This window comes from Rhinopithecus bieti, unplaced genomic scaffold (genome assembly GCF_001698545.2).
Source record: "Rhinopithecus bieti isolate Rb0 unplaced genomic scaffold, ASM169854v2 scaffold_7901, whole genome shotgun sequence".
NCBI lineage: Eukaryota > Metazoa > Chordata > Mammalia > Primates > Cercopithecidae > Rhinopithecus > Rhinopithecus bieti.
Genome location: NW_016805596.1, coordinates 355,047 through 378,059, shown reverse-complemented (window position 1 = coordinate 378,059; position 23,013 = coordinate 355,047). Strand labels below are relative to the sequence as shown.

The 23,013-nt window shown below is 57.4% G+C and overlaps 1 protein-coding gene across 2 annotated transcripts; it reads right to left on the bottom strand.

The window, feature by feature from the left end:
• Window positions 1–2,342: 2,342 nt before the first annotated feature.
• Window positions 2,343–18,598, bottom strand: MBD3 (methyl-CpG binding domain protein 3). 2 transcript variants are annotated; one of them, XM_017873005.1, is made up of 7 exons: window positions 18,464–18,598; window positions 10,761–10,920; window positions 10,248–10,385; window positions 8,211–8,301; window positions 7,000–7,177; window positions 3,992–4,195; window positions 2,343–3,830 (listed from the first exon to the last, which is right to left on the bottom strand). In XM_017873005.1, the coding sequence occupies exons 1-6, from the start codon at window positions 18,475–18,477 to the stop codon at window positions 3,997–3,999; spliced, it is 780 nt and encodes a 259-aa protein (XP_017728494.1). In that variant the 5' UTR covers window positions 18,478–18,598; the 3' UTR covers window positions 2,343–3,830; window positions 3,992–3,996. The 2 variants fall into 2 exon arrangements, with proteins under 2 accessions (XP_017728494.1, XP_017728495.1); XM_017873006.1 differs by lacking the exon at window positions 18,464–18,598 and adding an exon at window positions 17,831–17,851.
• Between the last annotated feature and the right edge of the window lie 4,415 nt (window positions 18,599–23,013).

The following is a 23,013-nucleotide window of genomic DNA, read 5'->3' as shown; positions in this document are numbered from 1 at the left end:
GAGACTCTATCTCAAAAAAAAAAAAAAAAATTGTGGAACGTTATCATTAACTTTTGTGGGTGCCGTTTAGCCATTCCCCCCACTCCCCATAATCCCCAGCCGCTGGCACCACGTGTCCCCTTCCTGTCTCTGCATCGGCCTGTCCTGGACATGCACACAAATGGGATCGCACGCTGTGTTGGTGTGTGTCTCTCGCTGAGGGTGGACTCCTCCAGGGGCATCCACGCGGTGGCCAGTGTCAGAGCCTGGTTCCTGTTCATGGCCAAGTCCTGCTCCACCGTGTGGCCAGGCCAGGCTGTTTGTTCATACCTGGATGGGCACTAGACTTGTTTATACTTTCTGGGCCCCTTGAATCTGGAACAAGTGCGACAGGATCTCACAGGCAGTGCCCAGCCACCCACTACCGGAAAGCTGAGTCCTGCTCTGGTATGACTCTGCCTGAAAGAACATTCCCGAAGCTGGGGGTGTTTTCCTGGGCACCTCTGGGCTCCTGGAGATTTGCTGTGACAGCCATGGGGGACACACACAGGTGAGGGGCGTCCCTGGGGGTCTTTGTGGTGGTGAGTGTGTGAGGTGGTCAGAAGGGCTGTCCCTGTCTGCCTGGGTTTTGGGGCTGCGGGGACAGCAAGGCACGGGCCCTGGGTGTGGTGGAAGAGGCACGATGCCCCTCAGCTGGTGTTGCTGAGACTTGGGAGCCCTGTCGTCCGTGTGGCTGAGCTGAGGGCTGGGAAGTACATCCTCGCCATGGGGGCCCTGAGGCCTCTCCTCCCTGGAGAGGATCTTGGTGTGAGGAGCTTGGTCTGAGGGGAGGCGGGGGACATGAGGCTCTTGCTGCTGCTGACAGGTGCCAGAAGGGCTGCTGTGGCGGCTCAGGCCTGTAATCCCAGCACTTTGGGAAGCCGGGGCGGGCAGATCACCTGAAGGTTAGGAGTTCGAGACCAGACTGGCCAACATGGTGAAACCCCGTCTCTACTAAAAACACAAAAATTAGCTGGGCGTGGTGGCTACTCGGGAGGCTGAGGCTTGAACCCAGGAGGCGGAGGGTGCAGTGAGCCCAGATCATACCATTGCACTCCAGCCTGGGCAACAAGAGCCAAAGAACAGCAAAACTCCTCTCTCAAAAAAAAAAAAAAAAGAAAGTCCCCGAAGGTCTTGGGGCTGAGGGACAGCGAAGTGGCCTTTGAGGGTGGGGCCTGGCACTGCACACGGCAGGCTAGTCATGGCCCCCCAAGAAAGATCCAGCATTGGGAGCTCAGGCTTCCCCACCCCGTGCCAGGTCTGGGCTCTGGGGCTGGAGTGTGGGGCCTGAGTGCGCCCAAGGGGTTCAGCCTGGGGGTCTGTGAGACTTTTCCAGGGCAGGGAATTTGACAAGGTCCTGAGCACTGGACTGGCCCCCCGGGTGCCCACACATCCCACAACTCTTCTCACTGGGCACGACCTCTAGCAATGGCCAGTATTGCCTTGGCCTGTGGGGGTCCCCAAGGTTTCAGGAAGAGGAAAAGACTGTCAAGCTCCGGCAACAGCGACGGCCCAGGGCCTGGATGGGCTTCTGGTGGGGAGGGCCCTGTGGCAGGGGTGGGGGTTGTCACATCTCAGACCAAGGCCAGGACATGGCCAGAACCCCAGGATCAGAGGGACTGATCAGCGTCTGTCAGTGACAGGAAGCTGGACTGAGAGAGGGAGAGAGAGCAAGAGAGCGAGACAGAGACAGAGACCGAGGGGGAGAGAGCAAGAAACCAAGAGAGACAGGGAGACAGAGATAGACAGAGACAGACCAAGGGAGACAGGGACAGAGGGGGAGAGAGCAAGAAACCAAGAGAGACAGGGAGACAGAGATAGAGACAGACCAAGGGAGACAGGGACAGAGGGGGAGACAGGAAGAGGGAGACAGTCTCTGGGTGCTCGCAGACCCTAAGGTGGTCTCGCAGCCTTCAGGTCCAGAAGGCAGCTTCCAGTGGCCGTGGCTACTGAGCGGAAGTCCAGGGACGCCGGGGCACAGCTCCCCTCCCTCCCGGGCAGCCCCTCCTGCTTCCCTTCCTTTGGAAGGAGTGGTGCTGGGTCTGAGCCCCAGCCCATCTTCCTCACTGCAGCAGCAGGGCCAAGACCCACGCTCCTTGGGCCGAGCGGCACGTCACGGAGCACGGCCCTCACCCACAGATGCCCAGGCCGGCCTAGTCTTCTCTGAACACCCCCAAGCCTGACTCTGAATGTCCTGGAGGCGTGAATGTCCACGAGGTTGGGGGACCTGCTGGCCCTGTCCTCACACTGCCTTCAGCCTTTCATCATCCAACCAAAGACAGAAGCTCAAACGTGGGCACCAAAGTCTAGAAGACGCACCAAACTCCAGGCTCCAAGCACATCCACCCACGGTGGCTTTATTCAGTCACATCCCCACGCCCACAACTCCCTCCACCAGGCAGAGGGGAGGCCACCCCACGGCAGCACCCGGGGATCCTGGGCCGGCAAAGGGCCCCAGCCAGAGGGCACCAACCCCAGGAAGCCATGGTCCCCACCTGGAGCTTCCCTCGGCTGCCCTGGCCCTTGAGCCCGTCCCGAGGATTTGTGCTTTGACTGACAGGGAGCAGCAGGAAGCCGCCAGCCCACCGCGCCCATGGGTGTCCTTGGAGGGCAGACGATGGAGCAGTGATCCCGGCTCCTGAGCGGCACTTCCTCAGCTCCCACAGCCCCCGCAGTCAGGCCCCATGAGTCCCCCGGGGGCAGTGACCAGATCCTGGCTGGGACAGCGCCGGGACAGGCCCTCTCTATGGGCCTAAGGTCAATGCAGGCGGAGGCTCGCTGGGCCCAGGCCAATGAACCCACCAGTAGGAGCCCTCACCGGGCAGCAGGGCCAGGAGGGCACCAGGGACTGGCACAGAGTCCACTCAGGGCAAGCGTCTGTGGCCTGGAACTGCCCTCGCCAAGGCACTGGGGGGTTACGGAGCAGATCCTTCAGACGGCCTTGGGCCAGAAGCTCCCCGCACAGCCAGGCACCTCAAGCGGTGTCTGCGAGCCTCGCCCTGTCCCAGTGGCTCCTGGCACCCCTGGGAGCGTCAGCACCACCCCAAAGCTGGGTGCCTGTGTCCCCACTAAACAGAAGGGAAACCGAGGGAGGGGCGCCGGCTGGCAGTGGAGCATTCTGGCAGCGCCAGGCAACCGAGCACCGACTGGCAGCAGCTGGGGTTTGGTTTTCGGAAGCGAAGGCTGGCGTCAGCACACAGGGAAGGCCACCCGGTGATGCGCCTCGACGGTGTTAGATTTTCTGAAAGAGAGTGGCCTCCTGGGTGTGCCACTCAGGCACGGTGAGGGTCTGTGGCACCACCAGTCACATGGCAGGGCAGAGGGTGGCGCCATCCTGCAAGCCCGCGACAGCGGACCAGAGTCCCGTCCTCACGCTGCACAGTGGGTGCTGTGGGTTTCAAAAATACGCCTTCAGACCGAGACCCTCCCAGCTGTCAGCGCTCCTTGGTGCCGAGCTGCCGGGCACCTACTGGCTGCTCTCCAGTCTCAAGGAGATGGGGCAGCGGCTGTGGGGGGAGCTGGCCTCAAGCCCCGAGGTCATAGGGAGCCAGGTGGGGCCCAGGAGCACCCGGCACTTGCCGAAGCTGGACCCTTTAGAGGACAAGCGTGGAGGGTCTTTCGGGTGGGGGCAGCCCCAGCTGTGTGCCCCGAGGCCCCGGGAAGTGGGGACAGGCTGAGGAGGGAGCCAGGAGCACGGGCTTCCTCCCGGGTGTCTCCAGGGCTGGGCTCAGCTGCCGAGCCTGGTTCACGTGGGGCCGAGGGCCGCGTCTGCAGGCGGCTCCAGCGGGCAGCACGGGCTCTCGGCAGGGCCTCTGGAAAGGACAGGGAGGGCTGGGTTTAGCGACTCCACGGGACGGGGATGCCTGGGCTCTTCTGGGGAGATGGCACCCGCCATCCTGACCACATCTGTGTTCACCAGGCAGTCCCCACTGCCAGGACCCGACTCCAGGGAGCCCCCATGGCCCCGCAGCACCTGCCCTAGACGTGCTCCATCTCTGGGTCCGGGTCGGGCTCCTCCTCCTCATCCTCCTCGTCTTCCTCCTCATCGTCCTCGGTGCAGGCCTTGTCCAGCGGCGCCTCGCCGTCACGGGCCAGCTCCTCCACGTGCGCCAGCATGTCGGCCATCAGCGCCTCCTCCAGCCGCTTCCGCACCTGCTGCACCAGCTCCTCCTGCTTCCTGGGGACAGAGTGATCTTGCGTTACACTCAGGTAAGCGGCCAGCAGGACGTGGACACAGGATGAACATGGGGACCTCGGCTGGGAGGGGAGCCCCGAGGGATCCACAGGCATCCCCAGAACCAGCCCTAGCCCGTGCCGCCCCTCCCTTCACAATCCATGCACAGAACAACTGGCCATCAGCAGCATCTGCCACCCTCCCAGATGGCCCACCTGCCACCTCTGCTGGAACCCAGGCAGGGACCCAACACCTCAGTCCCCAGACCTGGCCCTGAGACTTCCCCACGCTCAGCTGCAGAAACCCTTGCTTCTGTCCCTTGACAGGCACTGAGTAGGGCAGGAACACCCTCACTAGGCCGGGTAGAAGCTCACGCCTGTAATCCCGGCACTTTGGGCGGATCACTTGAGGTCAGGCGTTCGAGACCAGCTTGACCAGCACGACGAAACCCCATCTCTAGCAAAAATACAAAAATGAGGCAGGCGTGGTGGCGAGTGCCTATAATCCCAGCTACTTGGGAGGCTGAGGCAGGAGAATTGCTTTTTTTTTTTTTTGAGACAGAGTCTGCTCTGTCGCCCAGGTGGAGATGCAGTGGCGGATCTCACTCACTGCAAGCCCCCTCCCAGGTCATGCCATTCTCCTGCCTCAGCCTCCCCCGAGTAGCTGGGACTACAGGCGCCCGCCACCTCGCCCCTGGCTAGTTTTTTGTATTTTTTTAGTAGGACGGTTTCACCGTGTTAGCCAGGATGGTCTCAATCTCCTGACGCTCGTGAATCCACCCCGTCCTCGGCCCTCCCCAAATGCTTGCGTTACAAGGCTTGGCCACTGGCCCGCCGAGAATGCTTAACCTGGGAGGCGGAGGTTGCAGTGAGCTGGGATCGCACCATTGCACTCCAGCCTGGGCAACAGAGGGAGACTCTGCCAAAAAAAAGCCTCACCAAAATCAGCTACCATCAGCCCGCAGCACCCCCCGCCGGCTCGCAGGCCCGGGGTCACCTTTCCACTGCCCACTATGCACCAGCGTGCGTTCCCTTACCATGGCTCAGGGGCCTGAGAAAAAGAATCCACACCACGTCTCAACCCACCAACAGGGACTGGAGCCCTCATCTTTGGGGACTACAAGCTGATGCCAGGCACTCCAGGGTGGCCGCTCCTCTGCCTGCGGACTCCTGGGCCGCAGCATGCGCTTTTGCCCGCCTCCCTCTCCAGCTGCCCAGAGCCCCTCCTTGTCTCTGTTCCGCTTTCACTCCCAGGTGAGGCTGATTGTGTTTGTCCCCAGTTGTGGCCAAGGCTCAGCCACCCCCTGCCCCCGGGGTCTCTCCAGCGGCTCCTGCAGACCTGAGCTGCTCCCTCTCACTCTGTCCCCACCACCCGAAACACCCTGGCTCACCTACTCCACTGCAGCCACCAGACAGGACCCCACCTCCTGCTGAACCCACCACCGAGTTCCTAATTTCAATGCCTTTTTCTATTTCTATAAGTTCTTTTTTTATTTTTTTAACTCTGTGACCCAGGCTGAAGTGCAGTGGCAGGATCTCAACTCACTGCAACCTCCGCCTCCCGGATTCAAGTGATTTTCCTGCCTCAGCCTCCTGAGTAGCTGGGACCACAGGCGTATGCCAACACACCCAGCTAATTATTTTATTCTACTTTTTAATAGAGATGAGGCTTCACCATGTTGGCCAGGCTGGTCTTGAACTCCTGACCTCAGGTGATCCTCCTGCCTCGGCCTCCCAAAGTGCTGGGATGACAGGTGTGAGCCACTGGGCCCAGCCTTATTTCTGCAAGTTTTGCAGGGCTCTTCATGATCTGCCCGCTGTTTCTCAGTCTTGTTCTTTTCTTATGTTGTCAGTTCTTCCTATTCCACCGTCTTAATATCGGGGAGTTCCCTGGGCATGTGGAGTGTGAATGGACCTCAAACCCAAATGAGGGGCCCAAAAGCACCACACCCAGAGGAAGATGCCGCCAGCCGCCCAGGACGGAACCCTTGGCACCCACAGTCTGTGTGCTTGCGGGGGTGGCGTCTTAGGTCCATGTCTTCGCCCTGCGTGGGGGCACAGGGTCTCTTCTCCTTGTGCCCAGGGGGCTTTGACCCCTGGCTGCTGCCACAGGAAACCCACATGCCCCAGCGCCTCCCTGGTTGCTCCAGGTTTCAGTTCCTTGTTTCTGGAACCCTCAAGAGCTTCCTTTCCTCTGACCTAAGCCATGTGCTGCATTGAACGTGAGAAGCCCCATCTTCTCTCCAGCACTTCCCGAGTTTTCTGCAGGCGCCTCCGTCACTGGGGGCCTTGTGTCTGCCCTGCACACGGAACGTGGGTTCGGCCCTGAGGCCCTGCCGGAGGGCCCCTCACCCTTGGGCTGCTCAGCCTCACCTGACTGCTGCCTGTTTCTGCAGCGGCTGTGTTCCCTGCTGTTCGCTCCCAGGCTCTGCACGCTGGAACTGCCCCTCAACAGGCGCCCTGTGCCATCTCCCTGAAGGCAGAGAGCCCTGGCCTGCCCTGTCCCTCCATCTCCAGGGCCCAACGTGGAGCCCAGCACCCAGCACAGCCAGTCCTCACGGACTCAAAGGACCATACTCTTTTCAAGAACGTTTCTTCAAGGGGTGCCTGGCTCGCGCTGAACCCAGGACGTGGGTGAAACAGTTCATACTGGTCCGACGATGGGTACCCTTGCCCCGTCTATTTCTGTTTCAAAACCCCAGCAGCGTTGTGGGGAGACGGGAAACATGCAGGCACACGGGAACACTCAGGGTCCCCATGCCCCCAGGAGACAGGGCGGATGAGCAGGGGACCAGGCCGAGGAGCTACCTGATGTCCTCGTCGGTCACCATGAAGGCTTTGCACAGGGGCTGCGTGGTGTTGAGCCACACGCCAGGGTTCTTCTCCACAGCGGCCGAAAGCTGTCCCGTGATGGGCATGGTGCTCGTGTGCAGGGCGCTGGCGATGGCTGACAGCAGCGTCTCATCCGTGCAGCCAGGTCCCACCCCTGCCAGGCAGTGGACAAACAGCCACAAGTGGAGAGATCACCACGGGGCAGCTGTGGCCCGGAGAGGCCACGGAAATGCCCCAAGAATGGGAGCTGCCACGTTCTCCCCGCGACTCGGGTTCCATTTCTAAATTCCCTCTCCTACTTGTGTTATTACATTCATAACAGAAAAAAAGCAAGCGAGGCCAGGTGCGGCCTCTCCCGCCTGTAATCCCAGTATCTTGGGAGGGCGAGGTGGGAGGACTGATTGAGCTTAGGAGTTTGAGACCAGCCTGGACAACATAGTGAGACTCCTGTCTCTACAAAAGAATTAAAAATTAGCCAGGTGTCACGCTGCATGCCTGTGGTCCCAGCTACTCAGGAGGCTGAGCTGAGAGAACCACTTGAGCCCGAGAGGTGGAGGCTGCAGCGAGTAGTAATGGCACCACTGTACTTCAGCTTGGGCCATGAAAAGACTGCCTTTTTTCTGAGACAGGGTCTTGCTCTGTCTTTTCCGTAGAGATGTAGAGATGGGGTCTATGTTGCCCAAGCTGGTCTTGAACTTCTGAGATCAAGTGATACGCCTGCCTCAGCCCCCCAAAGTGCTGGGATTATAGGTGTGAGCCACTGTACCCAGCCGACCCTGTCTCAGAAAACCACCACCAAAACCATGCAAGAGCTGCATTCTTTGTTCTGTGGTGGGGACGTGCTCGGAGGGTGCAGGAGCAAAGTCAGCTGTCCTTGTTTGTTTTTAGGATCCCCATGGCAAAACTGCACGTCCTGCAGGTGAAAACAGCCCCAGGCCTGCACCACACCTGGAAGCCACAAAGCCCCACCCGCAGGGTCTCCAAGGTCAAGAATGAAGGGCCCAGCCCAAGCGCCCTTACCCATCCCCAATCCCACTAGGTCTCCTCCCGCCCCAGCCACAGGCAGATTCGCCCTAAGCACCCGCAGCAGGAACAGCCATCCACCCTGCTAGGAGATGAGGGCACCCGCAGCACCTCCACCCCACCCGGCACGTCCCCTTCTGCCTTCCCTCAGGGCGCCCGCTCACCCTGCAGGCCTTTGGGGAGGTCCATGGTCTTGACCAGCTCCTCAGCAATGTCGAAGGCATTCAGGCCGCTCAGCTTCTTCTCCCAGAAGAGCTGCCCAGACACAGATGTGAACCTCAAGGGCGGCCCGCCTGGCCTCCTCGCCCCGTGTGGGTCCCTGTGGGGCCTCTCCCTTCCCAGGGCCTTGGGTCTCCAGCCCCTGCCCGGGCTTTCTGCAGCCAGGGATCCAGTGGACGTTTGTAAATAAGAATAAAAACACACATGGGGTGGCTTGCGCCTGCAATCCCAGCACTTTAGGAGGTCGAGGTGGGCGGATCACCTGAGGTCAAGAGTTTGAGACCAGCGTGGTCAACATGGTGAAACCCCTTATCTACTAAAAATGCAAAAAAAGGTCGGGTGTGGAGATGGGTGCCTGTAATCCCAGCTATTTGGCAGGCTGAGGCAGGAGAATCACTTGAACCCGGGAAGTGGAGGTTGCAGTGAGCTGAGACCGCACCATTGCACTCCAGCCTGGACAACGACAGCAAAACTCCGTCTCAAAAAAAAAAAAAAATTAGCCACGCGTAGTGACAGGTACCTGAAATCCCAGCTACGTGGGAGGCGGAGGTGGGAGGATCACTTGAACCTGGTTGAAAACAGGAGGCAGAGGTTGTAGTGAGTTAAGATCCCGCCACTGCACTCCAGCCTGGGTGACAGAGTGAGATTCTGTCTCAAAAAAAAAAAAAAAGAAAAGAAAGAAAAAAAAGAAAAAACAAAAGAAAATACACACGGTTCTCATCTCGGGTTTTTAAGAAGTAGGTTACACAGTCACATATGGGCACTCAGCCCCCTGTATCTGTGGGTTCATAACCACACACCCAACCAGCTGGAAACTGAAAATATTTGGGGGGAAAAAAAGATAAAAATAATACAACCGGCCAGGTGAGGTGGCTCACACCTGTAATTCCCACAGTTTTGGAGGCCAAGGTGGGAGGATCACTTGAGGCCAGGAGCTTGAGACCAGCCTGGGCAACATACAGAGACCCTGTCTCAAAAATGAAAAACTAAAAAAAAGGAATAAAACATGCACAACAAGGAGTGTCACAAGCATCTACACCTCATGAGGAATCTAGAAAATACCTGCAGGTAACGTGCAAACATTAAACCATTTCCATTTTTTAAAAAATATTTTTGGGGCCGGGCGCGGTGGCTCAAGCCTGTAATCCCAGCAGTTTGGGAGGCCGAGACGGGCAGATCACGAGGTCAGGAGATCAAGACCATTCTGGCTAACACGGTGAAACCCCGTCTTTACTAAAAAAAACCCAAAAAACTAGCCGGGCGAGGTGGCGGGTTCCTGTAGTCTCAGCTACTCTGGAGGCTGAGGCAGGAGGAGAATGGCGGGAACCCAGGAGGCGGAGCTTGCAGTGAGCTGAGATCCGGCCACTGCACTCCAGCCTGGGCGACAGACTCAAAAAAAAAAAAAAAAAATTAGGCCGGGTGCAGTGGCTCAAGCCTGTAATCCCAGCACTTTGGGAGGCTGAGATGGGCGGATCACGAGGTCAGGAGATCGAGACCATCCTGGCTAACACGGTGAAACCCCGTCTTTACTAAAAAAAACCCAAAAAACTAGCCGGGCGAGGTGGCGGGTTCCTGTAGTCCCAGCTACTTGGGAGGCTGAGGCAAGAGAATGGCGCGAACCCGGGAGGCGGAGCTTGCAGTGAGCTGAGATCCGGCCACTGCACTCCAGCCCGGGTGACAGAGCAAGACTTGCTCTATCCCTCAGGCTGGAGCACAGTGGTGTGATCATAACTACCGCAGCCTCAGCCTCCTGGGCTCAAGCAATCCTCCCACCTCAGCCTCCCAAGAAGCTGGGACCACAGGCGCGCACCACCACGTCCAGCTAATTTTTTTACTTTTTTTTGCTTCGTCACGTAGCCCGGGCTAGCCTGGAACTCCTGCGCTCGATTCCATCCGCTCCACGTATGATCTTATTCCAAACGTCCACCCACCAAAGTGAACAAGTTGGCCGGGAAGGCCGGGGTCGCTATGGTTGAGCTCACCTGGCGCGGCTGGTCCACCGCCTTCTGTGGGTCGCTCTTGACCTTGTTGCTGGGGTGGTTGGTAATCTTGGTCACTGGCTGCTTGAAGATGGACGCCGTCTGGCGCACGGGTAGCGCCGTGTTCAGGTCGGGCTTGCCCTGCGGGAGGAAGGAGATGCAGTCCGGCCTGGGGCGCCTCGGCGGCGCGGAGCCTCAAGGGGTGCGGGGCCCGAGCGACCCCTCGCCCTGCCGGCGCCCCTCGCGTCCCCGTGCCCTCCAGGACCCCAACGGTCCGGGGAGGCCGCTCCCGCAGGGTCGGCCCGGCCGGCTCTGGAGCCCCCGCCGCGGGCGCGTCCCTCGCATGAGCCCTGCACTCTGCGCCCTGTGGCCTGCGCCTTCCGCTCTGTGCCTCCGCCCGCTGTGACCTCCTGCCGCTCTGGACGCCGTGACTGCGTCGCCTGCAGGTCCACGCACGGCCGGCGTCCCCGCCTAGAACGCCCGCGCCGACGTCACCCGCGTGACGCCACCACTCACCTTGACCTGGTTGGAGGAGTCGTAGCGCACGCGCTGGCGACTCTTGTTCATCTTGCTCATCAGCATCTTGCCCGTGCGGAAGTCGAAGGTGCTCAGGTCCATGGAGCCGCCCAGGTAGCGGGCCAGCTGCGGCTTGCTGCGGAACTTCTTCCCGCTCGGGCTGCAGGGAGGCGGGACGGTCGGTGCCTGGGCCGGACTCGGGACCCCGGATCCCAAACCCAGGCCTTGGCCCCAGACCTAAACCCAGTCCCAGCCCCAGACCTCAACCTGGCCGTGACCCCAAACCTGGGCCCTAGCCCCAGGCCCAGACTCCAACCCTGGCATGACCCCAGACCTTCATCCCAGACCCCAGCACCCCAAAACTGGCCCCCACATCTGGGCGCCAGCCCCAGCCCCAGCCTCCACATTGGATCCTTGCCCCAGACCCCTAACTCCGTCCCCTCTGAATCCTCCCCACCGTAGGCCCTGGCAGCGTCAGGCACAGCAGACACTGAGCTCGGGCACAAACGCTATTACCTACAGGAGGATGAGTCCTGGCTCTGGGAAGATAGCTCACATTTCCAGAACATTCCAGAAATGGAATTTAGGTCACATTCTTGAGAAAAGACCCCACGGAGAACAGGTATGTGAGGGACAGCCCTAAAAGCAATCTCCTTCCCCCTTGCGGTTACAGCAGCAGGGCCAGGCTGGGAAGGCGCGTCTAGTTCTAAGATCTGGGGCCAGGCTCCAACAGCTGCTTGGGCATAACCCGACCGGGGAGCTCGCAACAGGGCAGCCAGGTAAACACAGACCTGCCCTCAGACACGGGGCTCTCTGCTCTCAGCCTGCCACAGACAAGCGCCGACAGCTCATCCTCTCCAGGACCTAAGGACAGCCACCTATGGGTTGCCCTGTGTGTCACATGTGGTCACACTACAGGATGACAAGCACCCAACCCAGCACATCGCCATCAGGGTTGGGATGTACGATGGAACAGCCATGTTGGAAAAGCCTGACACCTCCTCACCGAGTTTCCTGATGACCCAGACATGACATTCTGAGGTATCTGCCCAAGAAATGAGCACATATCCACACCATCACTTCTACACGGATGTCCCCAGGAGCCCCACCACAGGAGCTGGGAGGTGGAAGCAGCCCAGATGCCTTCAGTGGATGAAAGGAAAACACACCATGGCCCATCCACACAATGGGGTAAGACTCAGCCATGAAAAGCAGCGCGGCTCTGACACAGGCCACAGCGTGGATGCACCTTCAGGACAGCACACTCAGTGAGAGACGCCAGACACAAAAGGCCACACAGTATGTGACCCCATTTTTTTTTTTTTTCTGAGACGGAGTCTCGCTCTGTCGCCCAGGCTGGAGTGCAGTGGCCGGATCTCAGCTCACTGCAAGCTCCACCCCCGGGGTTTACGCCATTCTCCTGCCTCAGCCTCCCGAGTAGCTGGGACTACAGGCGCCTGCCACTGCGCCCGGCTGGTTTTTTGTATTTTTTAGTAGAGACGGGGTTTCACCCTGTTAGCCAGGATGGTCTCGATCTCCTGACCTCGTGATCCGCCCGTCTTGGCCTCCCAAAGTGCTGGGATTACAGGCTTGGAGCCACTGCGCCCGGCCAATGTGTGACCCCCATTTCTATGAAATGTCTAGAACGGGGATAATTCGGAGACAGCAAGAGGACGCATAGTGCCAGAGGCTGGGGTGAGGGATGTGGAGTGACTGCTGATATGGATGCGACTTTCTTTCTTTCTTTCCTTTTGGAGATAGGGTCTCACTGTCACTCAGGCTGGAATGCAGTGGCTCAATCACAGCTCACTGCAACCTTGAACTCCTGGGCTAGGGTGATCCTTCCACTTTAGTCTCCCAAGTAGCTGGGACGACAGGCACAAGCCACCACGCCTGGCTAATTTCTTTATCTTTTTTTTTTTTTTTTTGAGATGGAGTCTCACTCTGTTGTCCAGGCTAGAGTGAAGTGGCTCGATCTTGGCTCTCTGCAACCTCCACCTCCAGGTTCAAGTGATTCTCCTGCCTGAGCCTCCTGAGTAGCTGGGTGTACAGGTGCCGCCACCACACCTGGCTAATTTTTGTATTTTTAGTAGAGACCAGGTTTCACCATGTTGGTCAGGCTGGTCACAAATGCCTGACCTCACGTGATCTGCCCGCCTTGGTCTCCCAAAGTGCTGGGATTACAGGTGTGAGTCATCATGCCCTGCCGCTTCATTTCTTTGTTTTTCATTTTTACTTTTAGAGCCAGGGTCTCCTTTTGTTGCCCAGGCTGGAGTGCAGTAGTGTGATCATAGCACACTGCAGCCTTGACCTCCTAGGCTCAAGGGATTGTCCTGCCTTGCCCTCCTGAGTAGCTAGGACTACAAGTGTGCTCCACCATGCCCAGCTAATTTTTAAATTTTTTGCATAGATGGGGTCTATGTTGCCCAGGTTGGTCTCCAACTTACGATCTCAAGAGATCCTCCTGCCTCGACCTCCAAAGGGGTTACAGGTAGGAGCCACTATGCCTGGCTGGTTTATCTCGATAAAATAATTTAGAAATAATAGCACTTGTATGGTGCTTACTAGGCCAGGTACCTCAAACATACTGTATCTATAAACTCAGTCAACAGTCACCTTTATTAATAATGCATCAGCCTGAGATTGGTAGGTAGCCCTGTTTTGCTGGTTTCCCAGAATCCTCTAGGGCAGGCTCCTCCTGTCCTCTTCTGCCCCTGCCCCAGATGTCCTGGCCCATGGCAGACGCCAGATGCCAGACAACTGAGACAGCTCAGAAGAATCTCCTGTAGCCAGAAGGAAACTCAATTCTGCAGGCACTGCACAGAAATGCTTGGTCCCATGCTCAGCTCAATCGCCTCTATCCAGGATCTACGTACTGGGCTGATACACAGACCATAGGAAGTTTTATTTCTCTCCACCCGGCCCCCCCGCCAACCCTGGGCAAATTCCATGGTCCACAAGGACACGGACGGGCTCCAGCATGTCCACTAGGACAGGGCGCCGCAGGGAGGGCATGAGGAGAAGTGCCTGGGGGTCCGAAACCACTCAGGACTCCTCCCGGAGATTTACTTTTGAGATTTACTCTTCTAATTACTCTCCGGGCTGGCTGACCTTACATCGAAGGTGGTTTGCCCAGGGCAGTGGAAAGAAACCAAGACCAGAGGCTCAGACTCAGGCTTCACATAGCCACAAGAGGAGACCCCACAAAACACGCCCAGCAGCTCTTTGCCTCCAGTCACCCCAAAGAGAGGCTGTTCTGCCTTTTAAGATGAAGGCAAACAAGGCTGGGTGCGGTGGCTCACGCCTGTAATCCCAGCACTTTGGGAGGCTGAGAGGGGTGGATAACCCGAGCTCAGGAGTTTGAGACAAGCCTGGGCAACACAGTGAAACCCGTCTCTACCAAAATATAAAAAATTAGCCGGGCATGGTGGCGTGCGCCTGTAGTCCCAGCTACTCGGGAGGCTGAGGCAGGATTGGTTTGAACCCAGGAGGCGGAGGTTGCAGTGAGCCGAGATCGTGCCACTGCACTCCAGCCTGGGCGACAGAGCAAGACTCTGTCTCCAAAAAAAAAAAGGTGAACAGACACAGATGACAGACTGGTTGTTAGGACTGGGGGTGGGTGCACAAGGCAGTGGCAAATGGGTCTGGGGTTCTTTCTGGGGTGATGGAAATTCTAAACTTGAATCTGAGGATAGCTGCACATACCCGTAAATATGTGAATATGCTAAAAAACCATTGACTCGTGCACTTTAAATGAGTGTATTGTATGGTACATAAACTGTATCTCAATAATACCCTCTCTAAAAGAATAAATGCAGTGGCTCACACCTGAGTTCAGGAGTTCGAGACCAGCCTGACTGACATGGTGAAACCCCATCTCTACTAAAAATACAAAATTAGCCAGGCGTGGTGGCACATGCCCGTAATCCCAGCTAGTTGGGAGGCTGAGGGCAGGAGAATTGCTTGAGCTCGGGAGGTGGAGGTTGCAGTGAGCCGAGATTGCACCATTGCACTCCAGCCTGGGTGACAGGGCAACACTCCGTCTCAAAAAAATCAAAAAACAAAAAGAGGGTGGTGTAATCCCAGCACTTTGGGAGGCCGAGGTGGGACGATCACCTGAGGTCAGGAGTTCCAGACCAGCCTGGCCAACAGGTGAAACCCCGTCTCTATTAAAAATACAAAATTAGCTGGGGTGGTGGCGGGGCCTGAAATCCCAGCTACTTGGGAGGCTGAGGCAGGAGAATCACTTGAACCCAGGAGGCGGAGGTTGCAGTCTGCCGAGATTGTGCCACTGCACTCCAGCTTGGGTGACAGAGCGAGACTACCTCTCAAAATAAATAATAAAAATAAAATGAAAATAAAAAATTAGCTGGGCATGGGGGCACATGCCTGTAGTCCCAGCTACTCCGGAAGCTGAGGCGGCAGGATCGCTTGAGCCCAGGAGGTCAAGGCTGCAGTGAGCTAGGATTGCACCACTGCACTCCAGCCTGGGTGACAGAACAAGACCCTGTCTCTAAATAAATAAATGAATGCAAATGCAAGGTAGAGGGGGTTAGTGGTAACCAGGGGCTGGGGGAGGAAGAAGTGGGGAGTGACTGCTAATGAGGACAGAGCTGCTTTTCAGGGTGATGAGAATGTTCTGGAATTACACAGTGGTGATGGTTGCACAGTTTTGTGAATATACTAAAAACCACTGGTGGCCAGGTGTGGTGACTCACGCCTATAATCCTAGCACTTTGGGAATCTGAGGTGCTGGGGTCAGAAGTTGAGGTCAGGAGTTCGAGACCAGGCTGGCCAACATGACGAAACCCCTTCTCTACTAAAAATACAAAACTTAGCTGGGCATGGTGGCAGATGCCTGTAATCCCAGCTACTTGGGAGGCTGAGACAGGAGAATCGCTTGAACCCGGGAGGCAGAGGTTGTAGTGAGCTGAGATTGCACCATTGCACTATGGCCTGGGAGAAGAGGTAAACTCCGTCTCAAAAAAAAAACAAAAAAAAAACAAAAAAAAACAAAAAAAAACCCCACTGAATTGTACATTTTTAAAAAGTAGCTTTGGCCAGGTAGTGGCTCATGCCTGTAATCCCAGCACTTCGGGAGGCTGAAGCAGGTTAATTGCTTGAGTACAGGAATTCGAGACCAGTCTAGTCTAGGCAACATAGTGAAACTCCATCTCTATAAAAATAAGCCAGGCATGGTGGCACGTGCCTGTAATTCCCGCTACTTGGGAGGCTGAGCTGAGAGGGTCACCTGAGCCTGGGAGGTCGAGAATGCATAAGCCATGATTGTACCACTGCACCCCAGCCTGGGTGAGACCCTGTCTCAAAGAAAAAGAAAAGTAGCTTTTGTAGAATGTGAATTATATCTCAATTTTTAATAAAGGTTATGCCTATCTATTGACACAGAAAGATGTCCCTGAGATTTTATTCAATGAACAAAGAACAGCCTTGATAAAATCACACATATAGAAAAAGGTGGGCGTCATGGCCTGAACTATCGTAGGCACCCCCAACAGAGAACACAGCCTGGGAGCCTGCAGCCTCAGATGAAAGCCTGGGCTGAGGAGGCCCCAGACCCCCAGAGGGTGGCTCTGGGCTGAGTCTGGCTTCACCCTCTGCAGAGAAACCTGAAATCTCCCCAGCCTGTTTAGAGAGCTTTTCCCCGCTTTTCTCCACTGCTAGACCCTCATGCTCAGGGCCAGGGCCCAGAGTGGGAATGAGAGAGCTGGGGTGAAGACAGTCTCAGGGCACTCCGCACAAGCTGGCCTTCATCCCAGCTCCCAAGCTGCAGCCACCTCTTAGGGGGTTCCTGCTGCCTGGACGCCTCTCCCTGTCACTCAATGTGACGTCCTCAGAGAGGGCCCCCTCCCTGACCCCAGTCTCAGTCAGGCCCCGCATCTGCCCTCCCAGATTTTAGCATGTGTCACTGCAGATCTCAGGATGTGTACCCACAGCTGTAATGGAAAGTGGCTGGTGCCCTGGCTGTCACCCGTAAGCAGGAGGGCCCGGCCTCACTCCTGGCTGAATGGTTGGGATCCAGGCAGCGCCTGGTGCTGGGGAGGCTTGTTTTTGCTAAGGGGCTGACACAGACCTGCTGTGGACTCTAGGGCAGCCTTTGGGAGAGGGAAAGCCAGAAATGTGCTTGGAGGGAGCATGCCGGCAGGCCCGGCCTCCTGACAGAGGACAGAACACAGGGCTTCAGGCTTTCTAAAGAGCCAGAGAGCCAATGAAGGGGGCCAATGAGTACCAAAGGGGGATGCACGACCCTGTCCCTGAGACAGGGATTGCAGTCCCACTATGCCAATGCCTGTAATTACAGGGTTCCAGCTCATAAGGGTACACATTTGGGGACCAAGTTTCCCCTCTCTCTTGCTGTCCTCCAACTTTCCAGGAACCAGTCCCTGAGCTCCTCCTGCAGGACCAGGCCCCACACACTGCTTCTGATCACAGCCATCCTTTCCCTGCTCACTTTCCTCACTTTATCTCCCCAAACCGGGACAGTCAAGAACCACAGGGGACCTAAGTGCACAGTGAACGGAGCGGTGGTTCTACCCCTCCTTGGCTCGTGGAAACCACCTGCCCTCACCTGGGCGGTCTCCGGCCCACGACCCCGAGCTGTGGGAAAAAGGGGGACCGACCGCACACCCCCCTTTACCCAGGTGCTCGGCACATGGCAGGCGTCCTGTTTCCCCTCATGGGGGACCTGAAGGGGCCGCGGGACAGTGAACCAAGGGGAGGGCGCAATCAAAGCTGGCCCAGAATCAAAAGCATCTTTCCCCAGCCAGGGAAAAAAAAAAAAAAGGAAGACAAACAGCAGGTGGCCGACTGACTGGGTACTGGCTGCAGCAGGCGACTACGTCTTTGTTCCACAGAGGGGGTGCCCTGCGACCTTTCTGAGCAGCGCCTGTTCCAATTTGGGGGGGGTCTCTGAAAGCCTTCGACCACCAATAATATCTACGCAAAGACTACCGTTAGGTGGGCTCGGAAAATCGCAAGCCTGAGGTCTCCACCCTGAGGGGGCCACGACCCACGAGGTCCTCGGAAGGAGTGTGGGGGAGGAGGTGCAATACCTTTGAAAAAAGCAACGCTGCGAGGGAGGCCAGTCACCCTGAGGCGCTTATTCCCAGGACTAGGTTGAGCCCAAGAACCCGCATTTTCACGCACGCTCTCCCCGATCCCCCCATGAGCCCTGCTCCCCGAAACCCCGGCTGGCCACCCCCTCGGGCTCCGCGCCACCCCAGGAGCGCCCCAAGAAGGCACCCCCCGCGTCTCACGGAAACCAAAGGAACAGCCCACCCCCCACCCCTGCCTCCCGGCAGCGTCTGGCCGTCGCCAGGCGCCCCTGGCCCAGCGCGCACGAACAAAGGCCACAGTCGCCGGCCGGCAGCCAGTCCCCAAACGGCCGGGCGAAAGCCATGCGGCCCAACAACCGGCGCACGCGCACTGGGCCTCCGCGCGCCGGTCGGACACGCACGCAAGACGCACGCACGCACGCACGGCGCACGCGCACACGCGCGGGCGGGCCGCGGCCCGGGGGCAGTGGCGCCGAGGCCGCCGCAGAGCCGCTGGAGGCGCACCGTTGAGGCCCTGCGGCGCCGGCGCGCTCATTCACCTTAGTAAAAAGACATTCCTGTGCCGGCCGACAGCCCGACCTTCTGGGCACTTCTTCCCTCTCCCGCCCTGCGGGACGCCGGGCACTCCACCTCTTCCGCTCCATTGCGCCCGGCTCCTTGGCCGTCGCCGGGCCCTGCCGCCGCCGCCCGGACCCCGCGCTCGCCGCGCCGCCTCAGGTGCTCTGCTGCGCTGCCGCGGCGCCACTTGCCGCGGCTGTTCCGGCCGCGGGCCCCCGCCTCCGCCCCAGCGGGCGGCGCGCGGCTTGCGCCCTCTCAGCCCTCCCCGCGCTCGCCAGCCCCGCTCGGCCGCTCCGCCCACCCGCCCGCGCGGGGCCCCGTGCTGCGCAGCCGCGGCGCCAGACCTCGCCCCTCTCCGGCAGCGCCAATCAGCGCACGGGGGCGGGGCCTCCGGTGGCGTGCGCGCCTGCGCCCTGTGCCTCGCGAGCCGCTAGTGCTCAGCAGCTGTTCCTGGAGCCCGCACAGCCCTTTCCACCGTGCCCCCACTTCCCCGGCCGCCTGGGGCGCGTGCGCGGGGACATGCTTTCGTACTAGTGGGGTCCTTTTCCCCGACCTTTCTCCAGCCCAAGTCTTGGGGACTCTGGCTTAGTGACTGGACCTCGACTTCCCCACCCTCCTGGTCTCCCAGCTTCCGAGCTTTTTACGGGCGTCCAAATCTGGGGGGCTTCCTCCGTGACCACCCCCTCCATGCCGCCAAGTTCCCTCCAGTAGCTTTTTTTTTGTTTCTTTTTTTTGAGACGGAGTCTAACTCTTTTGCCCAGGCTGGAATGCAGAGGCGCGATCTTGGCTCATTTCAAGCCTCCGCCTCCCGGGTTCAAGCTATTCTCCTGCCTCAGCCTCCCAAGTACCTGGTTCCACGCACAGCTAATTTTTGTATTTTTCGTAGGGACGGGGTTCCACCGTGTTGGTCAGTCTGGACTCGAACTCCTGACTTCAAGTGATCAGCCCACCTCGGCCTCCCAAAGTGCTAGGATTATAGGCGTGAGCCACCACGCCCTGCCCAGTAGCTTTCTGACCCCTCGAAATCCAGGTATCTGGGCCCCCTGCTCCCCTGCTCCACCCCCTGCACCTTCGTCCAGCCACCATGTCTGGTCAGGAGAGTTCCAGGACCTTCCTGCGAAATCGCCCACCCACTGTTGTCTCCTCTTAACCCCTTCCCCAGCCAGTCAGAGGGATCCTGAAATGGAAACGGGTGGGCTACCCCGTCAGTCCCCCACTGACAGCATCGCTCCCAAGGCTAGGGCTGGGCCGGCCTGCACAGGTGTTCAAGGACTGAGTCTAGCTGCTGTGCCCCTCTGCCTCCAGCTGGAGAAGCTGTCCTGGTTCTAAGGACTCCTTTGTTGACATTGGGTCCACCCAATCTGGGATGCTCTCCCATGTGAAGATCTCATCCCATTTTCAAAGTCCCTTTAGCTGCAGGTTCCAGGGAGTAGGACAGGCACATTCATTTATTGATTGATTGACTGATCGAGACAGAATCTCACTTTATTGCACAGGCTGGAGTGCAATGGCGTGGCCTCGGCTCACTGCAACCTCCACCTCGCAGGTTCAAGCAATTCTCCTGCCTTACCTCCCAAGTAGCTGGGATTAAAGGTGCCCGCCACCACGCCCGGCTAATTTTTTTGAATTTTTAGAAGAGATGGGATTTCACCTTATTGGCCAGCTGGTTTCGAACTCCTGACCTCAAGTGATCTGCCCGCCTCGGCCTCCCTAAGTGCTGGGATTACAGGTGTGAGCTGCCGGCGGAACGTGGAGTTTCAGGACGTTGTGCTGACCACAGAAGCACTGAATAAATCCGGATGGATGGGTGGATGATGGTCAGATGAGCCGCTCACCCCACCTCGTGGTGAGGTGAGGTGAAACAGCCAGGTCTGTCTCCTGAGAAGCTCAGTAGCTGGTTAGTGGCCTGACACCGAGGCCCCAGAGCCTTGGGGTGCCGTGGAAGAATCAGTGCTCCCAGGAGACAGGAAAGTCTATTCCGTGGACTCAAAGCCAGGCATTTACATCCCAGAACCAGCCATGGTACTTGGCTAGGGCAGCCAGCGCAAGGACCTGCCCCCATGCAAGGGAGATTATTACTATGTTTTGAGACGGGGTTTCACTTTGTTGCCCAGGTTGGAGTGCAGTGGTGTGATCTTGGCTCACTGTAACCTCTGCCCCTCAGACTCAAGCAGTCCTCCCACTTCAGCCTCCCAAGTAGCTGGGACCAAAGGCGTGCACCACCACGCCTGGCTAATTTTTTGTATTTTTAGTAGAAACAGGGTCTTACCATGTTGCCCAGGCAGGTCAGAAACTCCTGAGCTCAAGCAATCTGCCTGCCTCAGCCTCCCAAAGTGCTGGGATCACAGGCATGAGCCACCACGCCCGGCTGGGAGATTATTTTTTATTTATTTTATTTTTAAATTTTTAATTTTTTCTTTTTTTTTTTGGAGATAGAGTTTCACTCTTGTTGCCCCGGCTGGAGTGCAATGGCACGATCTCAGCTCACTACAACCTCCGTCTCCCGGGTTCAAGCGATTCTCCTGCCCCAGCCTTCCAAGTAGCTGGGATTACAGGCACCCGCCACCACGTCGGCTAATTTTGGATTTTTAGTAGAGACGGGGTTTCTCCATGTTGGTCAGGCTGGTCTCGAACTCCCAACCTCAGGTGATCCACCTGCCTTGGCCTCCCAAAGTCCTGGGATTACAGGTGTGAGCCACCACGCTCAGTCAAGATTATTTTTTAAATTGTGCTATGATTGTGCCAGTGCACTCCAGCCTAGGTGATAGAGCGAGACCTTGTCTAAAATAAGTAAATAAAATAGTAGTTAAAATGGCCAATTCCAGCCGGGCGCGGTGGCTCACGCCTGTCATCCCAGCACTTTGGGAGGCCAAGGAGGGTGGATCATGAGGTCAGGGGATCGAGACCATCCTGGCTAACACAGTGAAACCCCGTCTCTACTAAAAAATACAAAAACATTAGCCGGGCGTGGTGACAGGCGCCTGCAGTCCCAGCTACTTGGGAGGCTGAGACAGAAGAATCGCTTGAACCCGGGAGGCAGAGGTTGCAGTGAGCCGAGATTGTGTCACTGCACTCCAGCCTGGGCAACAGAGCAAGACTCTGTCTCAAAAAAAAAAAAAAAAAAGAAAAAAAAAAGAAAATGTCCTCGAGTGGATGCTGGTAGAAAGAAATGACTGAATAAATGGCTAATGGGGCCAAGAGACTGCTCCCCTTTACAGCTGAGTCCAGTGACTAAACGTGGCAATAATCACAGGACCCCATCAGCCAGGTTGGCTCCTGTCGCCTCCAGGGCTGGCGAGGGCCTCGGTGCCACCATGCTGAAGTCTTTGCCTTCCCTTCCAGGACTTAAGTGCCAGGACAGTAGACACAGAAACAGGCAGGGGAAGCTCATTGCTAGTGGGGTCTGGTAACGTACAGATTCAGGGCTCAAGTCATACAATTTCTTTTTTGAGACAGGGTCTCACTCTACCACGCAGGCTGGAGTGCAGCGGCGCAATCACAGCTCGCCGCAGCCTTAAACTTCTGGGCTCCAGCGATCCTCTCGCCTTGGCCTCCCAAAGTGCTGGGATTACATGTGTGGGCCACTATACTTAGCCTACAGTCAAATGTTGTTTTTTAATTTTTGTATATTTTTTTGAGACAGAGTCTGGCTCTGTCACCCTGGCTGGAGTGCAGCGGTGCGTGACCCACCACGCACAGACCCCTGGACAGTGTTTTTTTAAAAATCAGAACAGGCCGGGTGCGGTGGCTCATGCCTGTAATCCCAGCACTTTGGGAGGCCGAGGCGGGAGGATCATGAGGTCAGGAGATCGAGACCATCCTGGCTAACGTGATGAAACCCCATCTCTACTGAAAATACAAAAAATTAGCCGGGCGTGGTGGCGGGCACCTGTAGTCCCAGCTACTTGGGAGGCTGAGGCAGGAGAATGGCGTGAACCCAGGAGGCGGAGCTTGCAGTGAGCCGAGACTGTGACACTGCACTTCAGCCTGGGCAATAGAGCGAGACTCCGTCTCAAAAAACAACAACAACAAAAAATCAAAACAAAATCCAGCCAGGCACCATGGTTCCCGCCTGTAATCTCAGCACTTTGGGAAGACAAGGCGGGCAGATCACCTGAGGTCATTTCAAGACCAGCCTGGCCAATGTGGCAAAACCCCTCTCTACTAAAAATACAAAAATTAGCAGGGTGTGGTGGTGAGCACCTGTAATCCCAGCTACTCGGGAGGCTGAGTCAAGAGAATCACTTGAACCCTGGAGGCAGAGGTTGCAGTGAGCCAAGATCATGCAACTGCACTCTAGCCTGGGTGACAGAGTGAGACTCTGTCTCCAAAACTAAATAAATAAATAGGCCCGGTGTGGTGGCTCACAGCTGTAAATCCCAGCACTTTGGGAGGCTGAGGCAGGCGGATCACCTGAGGTCAGGAGTTCAAGACCAACCTGGTCAACGTGGTGAAACCCCATCTCTACTAAAAATACAAAACATTAGCCAGGCGTGGTGGTGGCGCATGCCTGTAATCCCAGCTCCTCAGGAGGATGAGGCAGGAGAATCACTTGAACCCAGGAGGCGGAGGTTGCGGTGAGTCAAGAGCATGCCACAGCACTCCAGCCTGGGCGACAGAGC